The sequence below is a fragment of the Strix uralensis genome, chromosome 24 (assembly GCF_047716275.1).
Source record: "Strix uralensis isolate ZFMK-TIS-50842 chromosome 24, bStrUra1, whole genome shotgun sequence".
In the NCBI taxonomy this organism is placed as follows: Eukaryota; Metazoa; Chordata; class Aves; order Strigiformes; family Strigidae; genus Strix; species Strix uralensis.
Genome location: NC_133995.1, coordinates 6,441,352 through 6,455,979, shown reverse-complemented (window position 1 = coordinate 6,455,979; position 14,628 = coordinate 6,441,352). Strand labels below are relative to the sequence as shown.

General features: G+C 51.4%; 1 protein-coding gene across 9 annotated transcripts in view; it reads right to left on the bottom strand.

The window, feature by feature from the left end:
* Positions 1 to 1,280: 1,280 nt before the first annotated feature.
* The window catches only part of ATP2B4 (ATPase plasma membrane Ca2+ transporting 4), an 87,621-nt gene continuing 74,273 nt past the window's right edge, over positions 1,281 to 14,628 (bottom strand). For 5 of the 9 annotated variants that reach the window (XM_074893364.1, XM_074893365.1, XM_074893366.1 and 2 more), the window contains 3 exons: positions 14,168 to 14,350; positions 11,731 to 11,820; positions 1,281 to 6,399 (listed from right to left, as the gene is read on the bottom strand). In XM_074893364.1, the coding sequence (XP_074749465.1) occupies positions 6,094 to 6,399; positions 11,731 to 11,820; positions 14,168 to 14,350 (579 nt within the window). In that variant the 3' untranslated portion in view covers positions 1,281 to 6,093. Of the gene's footprint in view, positions 6,400 to 11,627; positions 11,821 to 14,167; positions 14,351 to 14,628 lie in introns of all 9 variants that reach the window. The other 4 variants (XM_074893371.1, XM_074893372.1, XM_074893369.1 and 1 more) reach the window with 2 other exon arrangements.

Here is a 14,628-nt window from a genome sequence, read left to right as displayed (position 1 = left end):
TTCCAAGCCAGAGGCTACTTCACGTTTTCAACCCAATTTCCCGGGCCGGCAGGCACTTGCCCTGGGGCCTTGAGACACCTCAGGCTGGGCTGTGCCCTAGGGAGGGAGGCCTGGGCCTGGCTGGGGTGTTTTGGGTAGCAGCCATTTCCCGGTCAGCGTGAGCCTGCCAAGACTTCATGGCAGATCATAGACCTAAACCTGCTTCCTCTGCCTTTCTCCTCTCTGTCGCAGTGTGCTGGTGTCCTGCTTTCCCTGGTTTGAACCCAGCAGGAGCAGTGTCCGACCTCAGGAGGAGGGTACTGGGGACAGCCCCACCACAGTACAGGCACAGTGGGCACAACCATTTTCTCTATTAAATGACTAAAAGTTCTCTGATTTATTTCTTTCTTTGCATCCAGCCTGAACTATGTTTAAAAAAAGATGTAATTGTGGCTGTTCTGTTTAATTCAGAGCTGGAGGACGCTGTCAGCACAGACACCTCCCCAAGAAAGCAGGAAATAGGGTGACGCTGCACAGTAAAGCTTTTACACCCTGTTCATATCCCCTGGCGTCAGCTCCAAGGGTCAGGCAGCTGAGAAGTTTTAGATTGAACTTTCTCACTGACAGCCTCGCCCAGCTTGATGAGCATTCTCATCATGGCTTGGCCCTGGAGTTATTAAATAGAGAAGCAACTGCCTCTCCACTGAAGCCAGGGAGTTAAACAGATCCAGTGCAATCAACCTGCTTGGAAATGAGAGTATTGCAGGGGCTGGTTGCTTTTATTTCCCCTTATTCTTCTTGCCTGGGCAAAGTGCCTCTAGGGAGGCAAAATAGTCTCAAGTAGGGAGGCAGGACATGGCTGGAAGCCAGTCCCCAGGAGATGGAGATCACAACCTCCACCTTAGAGGCACTGCAGACATGGCATTGGCGAAGGGGACAAGGGAGGATCTTTGCTCGCAGGCAGCTCGACACATAGCCCAGGAGCACTGGTTTGGGTGGCATTTGGCAGCCAGTTCCGGACTTTGCTTGGAGATGGAAGAAGCTGTGCTTGACGCAAAATGCTGGGTGCAACCAGCCAGCCCCCGCCTCTCAGTAGCGAGGCTTATACAGCGAGAAAACCCACACCAAGGGCTGCTTTTGTAGCGGCGGGGTTGCTTTTGGTCCCCATCCCTTTTTCCACCCCGCAGGCCCCACTTTCACACTCCGGCTCGCTCCGATGGGAAGCCCAGCCATTCATCCAGTGCTAGGAGAGGATGTGGGATTGATTTCACAAGCTGGTGGACACACTGAGGACGTCATAGTTACATGTGGGCACATTTTATTCTCTGGATGCACTTGCGCATTGTTTCAGCTCAACAGCCAAAGCTTTATTGATTCAAAACCGTTACCCTTCTCCCCCACCCCACTTTTTTACTATGCACCCCCTTTCCCACCCCTCAACCACTCCTCTGCTTCCACTTTGAGTATTATCTCTGCTTGGAGTCTGTTTTCTCAGAAGAAGCCAACTGACAATTCATTCAAAATTTTTTTCTCCCAAGAACCATATAAATTACATGCAAAACATTGTACATAGAGATTAATATCAAAATGCAATACAGATCAGGTGCACTTTAAGCTGGACTCTAGGATATGGCAAACACACCAGGGTACATATTGCTTTGAAACCACCGTTTTTTTTTTTAATGTCATGCATACCACATAATATTCAGTCTTTTGTTTTGTATTTTTCTGTTTTTATACAAAAATACCAGTGCTTATTATACTTAGTTACTGGAAAAGAAAAACTCAGATCTGCGTGCCCTCTTCAAAAGAAAGTTTTGTTGTGAGAGCGTTGGATAAATATATATACACACATAAATGTTGATTTAATACTGTATATATATATATTTATTTAAGGGGAGGAAATAAACTAAAGGCAGTTTTAGCCATGGGCTTTGCTGAATGAAAATTTTAACTTGTATTGAGCAGAAGGATATCAGAGGCAGGACAGCCAGAGATCAGCCAGTCTCGGTGGCAGAGGACAGCCTTGGCAGAGAGATGCTGGAGAGGAACAGCCAGGCAAGAAACACGCTGGCATGACCCCACAGCCTCGCTGTTTGGGGCAGGACCAGGAGAGCAGTACCCCCACGTCGCTGTGCCCCGCAGGGGAGAGCTGGGTTTGCAGGAGGGCATTTTACCGTGCCTGCTCCAGGGGTTGATAAACTTGTAGGAGCTGGACCAAGTAGTGAGAAGTGATGGCAGGGAGGTACATGTGTCCTTCCCCCCGAGAGGTACAAAAGCTTGCAGGGACTCTTCTTTGAGGTGCTTGGTCCCTCCAGTCACGGAGGGCAACAGGATTTGGCAATGGCATCTTGGAGATGCCCTCCCTGGATCTGGGATGGGGCTTTTCCATTCACCCCAACAAGCATTTCTAAAGGGGCTGAGCACTACAGGACATCTATCTACTCCTCAGCTGGGGAAAGCCAAAGGCTGCCCATGCTAAAATGTGGTTTAGTTTTTTTCCTTCTTGAGATTGTTCCAAAATTTTCCTCAAAGCTTATTGCACAAAACCTTTGAAAATTAAGTATAACCCCTGTGCAAATCAAAGGAAACCTTATCACATAATGCAAATGCCTAAAAATGCCTGTTCAGCAATGCACACAGGACGTGGTGTAATGTCTTTGGTACCAATCCGCCAATTTATTTAACAGAAAACCACCACCACCACCAGAGACCCTACTGTTATATTAAGAACTGGATGCAAAATTATGTTCAGAGTGTTTTAATAACAAAGCATTCCAAGGCAAGTTAACACGTATCACAGGGTATGACTTCGGTTCCTGTCTGGCATGGCACTCTCCCCCGTGCACACTTGTGGCAGTTCAAACAAAGCAAAAAAAAAAAAAAAAAAAAAAAAAAAAAAATCTCCCCCTCTTTCAAGGCATGTTGCAAAGAGTCCCCAGAAGTTCGTGCCGCCAACCATGCCTTTCAGCGTAGAGCACCAATCTCCCCCAACTCTTTTGTAATGTCCTCAATAACTTAACCCAATAGTCATCTGCTGCCAGTATATCACTGAAACTAAATAGAAAAAAAAAAAAAACAACTTTACAGAAAAGATGTATGCACAATAAACGTTTATACTTTAAGCAACCAGCCATACCAACATAATTTATATAAAAAAACATTTGTGTCATCCAACTAACATCTAGTATAAAGATGGCTGCTCAGAGAAAAGGAAGCTGACTGGCATCCGATCGCTGATACACTGAATTAATTACCTGTCCCTTTGAACTGCCGTCACACAGTCACGCGCCGTTGCAGACGCGGGACTCAAGATTTATTTATTTTTTTTCTTTAAACAAAATACATATGGCTGACGTAAAAATATCAGTTTCTGATCTAAAGAAAACTATATTTTTTGCATAATATTTATATATAATTATTTCTCCCCCTCCTAATATGGAAACTAGAACAACAACAAAAATATATCAACTGAAGAACAACCAGACCCTTGTGGCAACCTGCCAGTCACAGATTTCTGGGAGTGACTTTGAGAGCCTCCAAAGTTGGCTTTTTGTTGGTTTGAGTTGGTTTAAGTCTTTTTTTTTTTTTTTTTTAAAACAGGTCTGAGGTATTAAAAAAATATCAAAAGAAAAATTGGTGTGTGTCCCCCCCCAAAGTATTCAATAAATATTTATGTAAGCTTGTAAGAACACCCTATTTTCATCCTTTTTTTTTTTTTCTTTTTTGCAAGTATTTAAAATAGAAAAAGTGATCTTTTAAGCAATGTCACCTTTAGTACAGAACCAAACCCCACAACCACCCCTTTTGTCTTTCCTGTCACCACTTGTGTATAACCCAAGAAAACACACCCCCCCCCACCCCCTGGTCCTGCCCAAGGTATTTTTTCAGCTCGTGTGAAGAAGGAACGGGGAGGGCAGCAATGGGTTTGTGTGGGCAGGGGGCTTGACACTGAATTTGCAATTGAGATGGGCAGTGGTGGCAACTTCTTCTTGCTGTTGGCAGTGTACGGAGCCCAGCCTTCACCCCCTTTGCCAGCACCGAGGCAGGAGACCTGGGAGAAGGACCTTTCCTCAGCTACTTGGGGCAGGAATGGGGCGACCTCGTCCTTCCCTCCTCCCAGGCCAAGGAAGGGACGAGTCAGTGCTGGGCTGGAAACAAAACAAAGACACTTGGTTTGTGTTGTCGTTTAAGGAACACTTATTTCTTGGCAAAGTACTGGGCCCTCGCGTGGCAGGCGGTGCTGCAGGCAGTGCTCGGAGAAGGCACGGGAGATTCTGCTGTGCGTTCTTAAAGGAAAAAAAAAAAAAAAAAAAAGAAGAAACCAGCCAGCCCACTCTCTCGCTAAAACCTCTCTGCTTCCAGGGATGGAGGCTGGGCAAAGACGATGACGTTGTACAGCCAGTTACAACCAGGTTCTCTCTGCTTCCAACCAAGCCAAACAGGACGAAGGAGAGAAGGCAGCAGAGCTTCCTCCAGCCCTGCCTGCCTGGGGCCAGTAATCTGGGGTGCACCAGCAAGAGCCTGCGAGGAAGAAACTAAGCCCAAGTAAAGCAAAGTCCTGCCTCCTGCTCAGTCCCATGGCTTCACAAGAGGGTCAGAGCCAACTTGCCCAGGACACCTGGGGCCTCTGCTCCAAAAAACCAGCACTCTAACAGTTACAAGAAACCAAGGTGAGGCAGGACGGAGGGTGAAGAGATGACCTTCAAAACAGCAGCAAGCGAGGCAAAGCCTCCATGCAGCACCTTCTCTGGAAAACCTGCAGCCAACCAACCAACCTGCCACCTCTGCAAGGAATTGCCTCCACTGGCAAATCAGCTACAGAAGTCCTACGGAAATCAAGGGTCCTCCCATCGGCCATGGAGCCTCTCTCCCTTCCACCAGCTAAAGAGACAACCTGACTCATCCCTTCCATGATCTAGGAGGTGCCCCACTGCACTCAACAACCCAACGCTTGCTCTCTGTTCAGCCTGCTAACACTGTGGCAGTGATGTGCAGAGCTGGTGGGCATGGCTAGAGCATCCTCTGGGGTTCCTCAGCAGTTAACCAGAGCTTGTACTCCAAGGCTGAAGGATCATTTAACCCAACAGTCCAGACAAGCCAGAATGGGCAAAAGTCCCTCTGCTCTTGATGGCAGGAGCCGTTAAACCTTTGCAAGGCTCTCGCCAGAAGTTTCACAGCTGTTCAAAAGCAGCAGAGATGCATCTCTTAAGACTCCCCAGGAAGAAGCCCCGTTTCTCACAACCATGGGGTTTTTCTTCACCACCCTTCCTTCCACTGCCAGATCACCTCCACCTTCCTTTGTAGAAAAATCAGAATCTTTTATATCCAGCAAGGTTACAAGCCAAGTCACCTTCATTCCTTGTCTACCAATTACTGCTTTGGAAACAGAGAGAGAAAAGTGTGCGTGCACACACAGAGGAGGAACTGTAAAGGCTAGGTACCATTTTTCAAGGTGGAAGACTGGTGTACATCCCTGTATCTATCAACCTGTGAGTAAACACCTTCCCCCTGGCTGGGTTTTTTTTTATTTATTTTAAAATTTTTTGCACTAGAGTGCTAACTCCCCCACTTCCCACTGTGAAGTTACTGGGGGCAAATCCCACAAGCAAAGAACAAACCCCAACATTAGAAGAAAACCCTAAAAACCACAAGTGGAAAAAAAAAAAAATAAAGTCACAAGTGCACCCCAGCCCTCAGGCTGAGAGCGTGCATGTAAGACTACAACAATTTGAACTTTCTTGAACATGCATTTTTCAAAGTGAAACCCCCCAACAGACGTATGGAGCCCAACTCTCGGAGAGGAAATAACCTGGCTGCTTCACTTGGGTGAGTACCACTGAAAATTAGGGATGGAGATGCACAATTTTGGCTTAGCCTCTCTCCCAACACCCAGCATCGTGGTACTCTGGTTCCCACTGCTAAATAATGGTAAAAAAAAAAAAACACAACAAAAACAAAACAACAAAAAAACCCCAAAACAAAACACCAGAACGATATACGTATGAGCAGTTTGACACGAAGTGACCGCAGTGTGTGATCAGTTACTGGTGCCAATATCACACATGGCGAGGGGCGAAGGTGGAGGAGGAGGGGGGGTTCGAAGTTCTAAGGTCAAACCGATGTCTCCAAGCTGTGTAAGGGGCTTTCAGGCTCCGGGACGGTGACCTCAGCTTGATCGCTGTCCACTGCATTGTTATTTCTGTTGAGGGATGTCGATCCACCCAGGCTACCCCCACCTCGCTTTTTGAGTCCATCAGTCTCGGGGTCGTCTTCAGCGCCGTCAAGGAATGGTGTTCGAGGCTCGTCTTCCTCCAGGATGAACTCTGGGTGAGTCATGAAGTTATGGATGGAGCTTCTGGATTCGGGTTTCTCGAGGCCTTCGTACAAGGAGCTACGGAACGCATTCACCACTTTGATCTGCCGGGAGGTGAGGAGCATGGGGGATAAACAAAAGAGGGGTTAGTAACAGCTACAAGTGGCCAGAGCTCCCAGGAGAAAGTAAAAATAAATAATAAAGACACAATAAAACAAAAAGCACAACAACAACAACAACAACAACAACAGTCACCACCACTGAACAGACAGCTAAGTCAAAATGAAAGATCTATGGTGAACTACGAGGGCCAACATGGATCAGACTCAGGCACTAGGTGGGTGATGGGGAATCAACCGACTATGGGGAGACTTCAGAAGCTGCAAGAAAAGACACGAGAAAAACTCAAAAAAACAGATCACTTCAAATGAATGGAAGCCAAAATGCATTAGTTGTCATTACGTGTGCGCACGCGTATCTGTGTGTATAAACGAGGACAAAAAAAGTGGAACTACAACTCAAAAAAGAGGTGGGTTAGACAAACAGCGGGTTCACTTCAAGGCAAAAAACTCTACTGTGGGAGCGATGTGTGTGTTTGTTCTGTTTAATTTTTAGACCTATAGAAAGGAAGGGGCTTTAAAAAGACGTCACAAACTTTTCAAGCCCGCATGAAGCAGCAGGTCCAAGTGGATGCCATGACCAGTAAACCAGACCCAGCTAAACATGCAAGAAGGAAGCCAGATCTGTGTGAGTTTCCCTGCACAGCTGCCACCTGGATCCCAGGCTGGAGCTCTGGATCCTTCCCTACACTGACATGCTGAAGACAGCCCAGCGGTTTCCAAAGGCAGCTATTCTTTTGGATGCTCTGCACAAGAAACAGATCTCAAACTTTGCTAGAAAGCCTGGCCACACGCTGCCTCTGTGAAACCCACAGGCTGTCAGCACTGCCAAAAGCCAGGCTCAGGGTGTTATGAGCAGATCCAGAACCCGGTTCGGGCGGCCAGCGTATGGCTTTGCTACCTCCATTGCACTGGGAGAGGTCTGGAAACAAGCCTGGGTGGTGGCTAGCAGTAGATTCACTGCTCCCTCCAGTTCCTCTGGAAATCCAGCCTTGAACCCTTCCAGCTCTCGCCCTCCCTTGCAGCCAAGTCACGGTTGTTTGGGTGGATGGGTGACAAGTGTCAGATCCAGCAAACGAAGGGGCAGGAGGCGGCAACACCGTGGGGCTGCGGCAGAGCTCAACACCCCAGCGCAGACGCTGGCATGCGTGAGACAACCAACATGTGCTACTCGGGTGCGGCAGAGCGCTCCAGCTCTCGTGGATGACTCAGGGCTATAATCACTCAAAAAGATGTCAAAAGGCATAAAACTGAAGGAGAGCAATGCAACATGTGGGCTTTTGAAGCAGAGCCAGCAAACCGAGCAGCTGAAGGTCTCCCAAGTCTTAGAGCACCAGGTGAAATCACACACATGGCTTTGCCTTTTACTGCAAAGCCGAGAGCTGCCCACCTCACAGCGCCGGTCGCTCCGCTCTCTTACACCAATGCTCTCCCCACTCACTCTTTCAGGCCAGAGCCAGCAAGTTGCCTCTCTCCAGAGGTCTCTCACCAGGTCGTCCCAGCACCCTCCAGGCTGGTGGCACCCTCCCAGTCACCTGGGAACTGGGCCAGTCTCCTCCCTTTATAGAGGAGGAAGCTACTGACAAAAGTTGTCAAGCAGGGACCAAGCACTTTGCACAAGTTCTTGTGTGTTTTATGGAAGCAATAGAAGTCTTTGCTCTGTTAAGCAAAGTTCATCTGGGACCAGGAGATCTGCTCAACTCCTTCCCTCCAAAGAAAATGCCTCCAGACCACTGTGAGACTTTGTTCAGCAACACTGAGTGCAGTGGGGAAGTCGGTACCACCTCCCTGTAGCAGTGTCAGTTCTCCTGCCGGCTCTGCCCTGTGGAAGCAGCACTGCAACTCACGAGATACCTTCACCTGCTCCCAACGCCCGAGGAACCCAGTTCCCACCCATATCTCCTGCCTGTTCTCATGGTGTCCCTGTGGACCGAAGCTGGGGCACGGAAGGGAGGAGATCCACAGATCCCACAAAAGGGGTGCTCCTCCGCAGCATCCCTGTGCTACACCCCGGAGAGCCTCCCCATCACTCAGCTGAGGGAGTGGAGAGCGTGCAGAGCTGCTGGAGGGAGAGTGATTCTGATACCCCCTTGCAAGCTGATGAGGCAAAATAAAGATACGTTGTGTGTTCTGCCACTTCTTTGCAAACAGGCTGCAGATCTGGTGGGTGAACAGAGAGGACACTCCTCTTCCTGGTGAGATGAGCCGGGTTAAACTGGCCCCCTCGGTCTGGTACACGGGCAGGCTAGGAGGGAAATCACCAACCAGCAGAGCCAGTGAGAGCCTCCTGGGGATCTCTGGTCTCAGCACAAACAGCACTCACAAAGCCAGACCAGAGAAGTTACTTTAAGAGGAATCTCATGCCTGGAACCCTGTAGATTTTACCTGCAAGGTGTTGCAGGGTTCCCCTCTCGTGAGGGATGCCCTTCTGAGTCCGCTCTCCATCTGGCTCAGAAAGATGGTGCTGCACCCCATGGGGCAGCAACGTGCAACCCTGGGCACAGGCTCAGCACATCCCAGCTAGAAACAAGCCAGCCCAGCTCTTGCACACACACACGGACCAACACGCACCCGCGAGCTGGATGACAGACACTCCTGAGGAGATGAGCGTGGGCCCCCCCCCCATCATGCTGGAGCACCAGCTGGCCTGCAAAAATGGAAAGTTTATGCAGCTGGGAACAAATTCAGAGCTGTGTTTGCCGCACTAATGACCACAATAAGAGCCTGGATAAATTCAGTGTTTAGTGTGGATGCACAGGACAAGGGAGACCACCAAGCAGGGCACTTTCTGCTGGGACTGATAATCTGTCACATCATCAACACCTTGAGAACAGCAACTGCAAGCACTGACAAAAGCACTGACCCCTAAAATGCCACGTGCAAAACCAACTAAACCAAAGAAGCTAGTGGAAGCCTAGATGACTGCCAAAGCAACTAGGTGGTCAACCTAGGACAAGCTCAGAGGAAGGAGTAGCTTCACAGAAGCCCTCCCTGCCCCACCACCTCAAGCATTGGTGAGTCCAGACCCTACCACCACATCACTGCCTTTAGCTCCACCAATAAACTGCTGCCACAGGTTTCCTCAGATTTTCTTACTTTGATTTAACCATCTCTGTCAGCAACTGCTGTGAAAATAATTAATTCAGCTGTTCCCTTGTCAAAGGAAATGTGTTTTGAAAGAGCCAGGCAGTGCAAACACAAATGAAATCCTCCCCAACCAAGCTGAAAGGCTCCCTCCCTCCCTGCCCATGGTCAAGCTCACGGCTCCTCTCCACCTGAAACCTTCGCAACCTGCATAACCTCCACGCTTGGAATTTATTCTCATTTCACGCCATCACTTCAGCACTGCAATGTGCTGGGCAAACCCCACTGCTCACACGGAGATGGAAATTACATTTTCTGCATGAAGCCAGCATCAGCTGCACCACTGACCCCTGGCTTGCTCTGCCCAGCTCCCTCAAACCAGGGTGAAACCCCCAAGAGAGACCAGCTCAGCTCTGCAAACCACATCCTGAGGGTTATTCCCCAGATCTCCCTCTCCTCCAGCACCCCAAGAGGGGCACAGCAGCGGGGGCTGCCGAGGTCCAGCCCTGGAGAGCTCATCCCACAGAAGTGCAGTGGAAGACAGAGGGACACCAGTAATCTGTATGGAGGGAAGTGGAGCTTAGAGAGAGGGAAGGGAAGCGGCAGAAGGAACAGAGAGAAGTCTAGGCAGAAAACAGAGGGAAGACTTAGCGACCTGGGTTAGCTTCTGGTAAAGTTGTTTGCTGCCTGGAAGGGCACAAGCTATCCAAGTTATCTATTCCCTTGCTGCAAATCGGGGAGAACATTAATCCACAGACTGTAAAAAACCCCTGAATTTTGGTCTTGTCCACCCAAGCCCACTACCCTGAGACCCCTCTAAGCAGGTTTTCTTCCGATTAGAAAGTCTTGGTGGTGCACAGATGCAGTCGGGACCAGAAGGCAGCTGCGCTGCTTCAGAAACACTGGGGTTAAGCAAAATAAAAAATTCAAGCATCAGTGTCAGCTAAATAGAGAGAAAACAAAATTATCAGAAATTCTCTCTTCTCTCCCACAGTGCACAAACAGTGGAAACTGAAAGCTATTCAAAAAGTCACCAAGGGTATTTCTTTAATAAGAGGAGAACACGGAAAATGACTGTGCAATAAAAAAGCCAATTATCCGGGAAAGATACACTACCTACTCACAGCCTGGCACAGCCCTGCAGAGAGAATTCACACTCACGTGCTCACAAGCCCATATACGCAGCTCACAATGAACACAGAGAGGGGCACTGCACCAGCGAGGGCTTTTCTTTGGTCTGGAAACCCCCAGCTAGATCCTGGATGCTCCAGCTATGATGGGGTCCAGCAGAGCCCTGTGCTGTCCCCACAGAGCAGTGAAGGGCACGCTTACGTGCGCGGGCTGGCTCAGCTCTGTCTCACACGGCATGCAAGTTCACAGGCAGGACAGGGGAGGCTGCTTGCTTACAAGCCAGCTCGGAAACAGCGGGCTGAGCTGCAGGTGAGCGGCTCCGATGCGTCACCGCTGGCCAGCTGAGCCTCGGTAGCCAGCTGCTCTCACGCACTGGCCAGCCTCTCAACCAAGGCGGGAGCAAACACCCCTTCTCACACACGTGCAAGAGGCAGAGAGCACACAGGCAGCCCGGTACCGTGGCTCAGCCCATCCCAACATCACACTAACTGCTGTGGGAAGGTCCGAGCGGCCACTCTGCCTCCAAACAGATTTTCAGCTTTGGTAAAGCAACGCCTCTGCCCGTCCCTGCCCTCCTGGGGCTGGGCAGAGCCATGATGGAGAGAAACGGCAGCTTTTGGGTGCAGCGTGCCCTTTTCACAGCAAAATGCTTTTAGTTGCTCATGAACACACGGTTCTTTTAACAAGAACCGCCAATTTTTGCACCCCTCAGGAGGGTGGACTCTTACATCAGTCCTGCAAAGGAGGAGAAGAGGTAAAAACAGAGGAAGCAACAAGGAATGGCGGGGTGGGGGGGGAAGGACCAGGAAGTATCGTAAACTTGTTAAAGATGCAACAGCATAAAAACTAATTTTTTTAAACGCTCTCCCGCCCCATCCTTCATTTTGGAAATCAGTGTGCGAGTCAAGGTTGAGGGAGAGAGAACAGGCTGGGTTAGGTTGGTGCAGGTGCTCTCTGTGGTTATTAGAAGTCATGCATTGTAATAGACTATCACTCACTGCCCGCAGGAGGAGATGCAGCAGCAGCAGCAACAGCAGAAGTGGTGGGAGTGGAATTGACGGAGGAAAGAGCTACATGGGTTGGGCTAGAAACATTTTTTACATCGTGGTGCTGGCTCACGATGGAAGGCTGTCTCCTGAGGGCTCCCTGCAAAGAGGAGGCGCCGGTCTGGAATGTGTAAACTACGTCCATCTGCAAAGAACCAGAGAGTGAGATAGCGTCGCCCCGGCCAGAGACAGGGAGAGGGGTCAGGGATGGAGGGGAGCAGGGAGGTTGGGCAGACACACACAGACAGGAAGGAAGAAGGAGGACGGAGAGGTGGGGAGGAGGGAGGAGAGAGCCCCCCCGACCCCGCGCTCCCGTAAACCCACACCGAGTTTGGCTGGTGTTTCTGGGAGCAGAGGAGAGGTAGGCTTCGAGCCTCTGCCCTGCTCTCGCAGGTGTGAGAGGGGCAGGGTTTAATCCCACCACCAAGAAAGAGGCTGTGGTGGGAGGGAGAGATAGAGGAAACACCTTTAGGTTATCCCGCCAATCTGCAGGAGGAGCAGAGGAAGAGAGAGGGTGGGCAGAGGTGCGAGCTGGCAGCCGGTGGTCCAGAAAACTGCACTGGGAAAGGGTTTCTGGTTCCTCAGCCCCAGGGGATGTACAGCCGGGGGGCCAAACCTTGGGACACACCACGCGCCCGCAGCTCCCAGGGCAGCCGGCCGTGCTGGAAGACATTTCAGCCTCTCCCAGGCTCACGGCTCCGCACAGACTCAGCGGCAGAGCTGGCAGGGGTGAGCAGGGATGCAGCCAGGAAGCACCCTTGGTGATGGGCCACAGTTGCTCTGTGGATGTGCACCGAGGCTGGAGGAACTGAGCAGCACCCGGGTGCCACCGTGGCTTCCCAGACACTTTGCAGCTTGACTGTCCCCAGCCCCATGCCAGCCTGGCAGAGCGCACAGCCTTGTGCCACCCCAGCTTGCCCGCACGGCTCCTGGGGAAGAGGCACCTCCTCCAGACCCACGTACAGCTCGAGCTCACCCTGAAGATATTTTACACATTGCTCCGCTCCTTCCTCGGATTGATCTCCCTCCACAGAGTGAGACTTTTCCCCAGTGCACCAAGCTGGCCCTGTGCTCTCGTTTAAGACACACTGACTTGGGACAGAAGCCCCAAGACGCTCAGGTTGGACCTGCCGGCTGCTCTGCTCGACGTGCAGGGCACCACAGCCGGGAGAGGAGATGCTAAAGAGGCTCCAAGATGTGCCAGCAACGTTTTTCAGGTTGCAAGAGCAAGAGCTCTTTTCAGCCCAGGTCCACCATGGCTGCAGGGAGATACCTCAGAGGCTCCAGGCTCAGCCCCAGCGGCATATCTGGCCGCTGGTACTGCAGCCGTTCATACCTACCAGGCCTCCGACACATCTGGACTGAAACAGCCCAGTGCTCCCAGCACGTCTTTCATGTGAATGAACCAAACCGAGCTGGCAGCTCAGCTCAGCCCCCTCCAGCACCAGCAACTGGCACTGCCCTGGGCCCCCAGAAGAGCCCCGCTGCCCCTCCCCACTCACAACAGGCAGGAATCAAGGCTGCACCTCACCTTGAAACCATCAAGGCAACACCTGACCGAGGAGAAGCAAAGTGAACATGGCACAAGGTGGCTGCTGCGCTCACTCCAGTCCCCTCCAGGACCATTTTGGTTATCTCCATTTGTCAGAGGGCCAGAGGAAGGACGGAAGGTAACATAGCAGCCCTGCGTGCCAGGGGTCACTGGGGACCCACAGCTTTCCTCCATGGGGCAGCTCTGCCCAGGGCTCGAGGAAAGACGAGGGGCAGTGACCTCGCTGCAGGGAGCTCTCCCTGCCCTGCCCAGCCAGCAGTCTGGGGGAAAAACCACCCTTTGAGGAAAAACTGAGTAAGAGAGAAACAACTGATGTAAAAAGCATATCAACAGATAGATTCTCCTCCCCTTCTGTGCTGCAAGACCAAGAGCTTCAGGCGAGGAGCCTGGAGAGCTGGCAGGAAGGGGCAGCAAGAGCCCTTGGCCATGGGGAAGGACAAAGAGCAGTGAGACTGGAGAGGGTCTCGTGCAGGCAGATCCCTCATGGGCACGTTCCCCACTGGGAGCCACATCCCAGCAGCGACCAAGAGCAGCTTCAATGCTGACCTACTCGCTGCACAACTCAGTAAGAGCCTGGGTGGCTCTGTGGCCCCCCAACAGCTTCTGAACACCCTCCTCTATTGCGCGAGGTGCCCACCAGCAGCACATCCAGCCTCCTGCAGACCAGTCTGGCCTCGAGCTGCAGGATGCCGTGCTCTGCATCAGAACAGACCAGTGCCTCCCCCCCACCCTGAGCTGTTCTGAGAGCCAGGCTGTCCCAGCTCCCCACCCAGGGCAGACCCAGAAAGGCACAGGTGGTGGGAGAAGTCTAGCCCAGGAGGTGATGGCATCCTCCGAGCAGCAGCCGTCACCTCTTTCCAGACAGAGCCCCTGGAGAGAAAGAAAGAGAAAGAAAGAGAGAGAAGGAAGAGCCCCACAATACCCGGCTGCCCCACAGTACCTGCGTCTGTATCCTGTTGAGACCCCTGAACCACAGGATCTGCCCGCGCCGCAGCTCCATTTCAGCGTGGTCAATCTCATCCACATCTTCAGGCAGCTCCTCCTCTGGGATCTCCTCCTTGGTGATGCCGTGCCCAGCTTCCTTCAGGAATTTCAGGTGGCTGGTTGGGACAGTGCAGATCAGCTGGGGAGAGGCAGGGAGAGAGCAGCTCCTTAGCCTGTTGCTGTGGCAGCACAGAGCCCACGGCCAGCCTTGACCGAGGGGGAGCATTCCTGCAGTGAGCTGCCAGGGACTCAGCTGAGAGATGCCAGGATGCAGCCAAAAGATGCCACCGCTGGATGTGCCCCACTACAAGCAGGGTGGGAACGAGGAGTAGATTAGCAACCTCCTCTCCTCACTGCTGGTATGGTCCTGGGATGAAGCATCACCCCCTTCCAAAGCTGCCTTGAATAAATACTGGG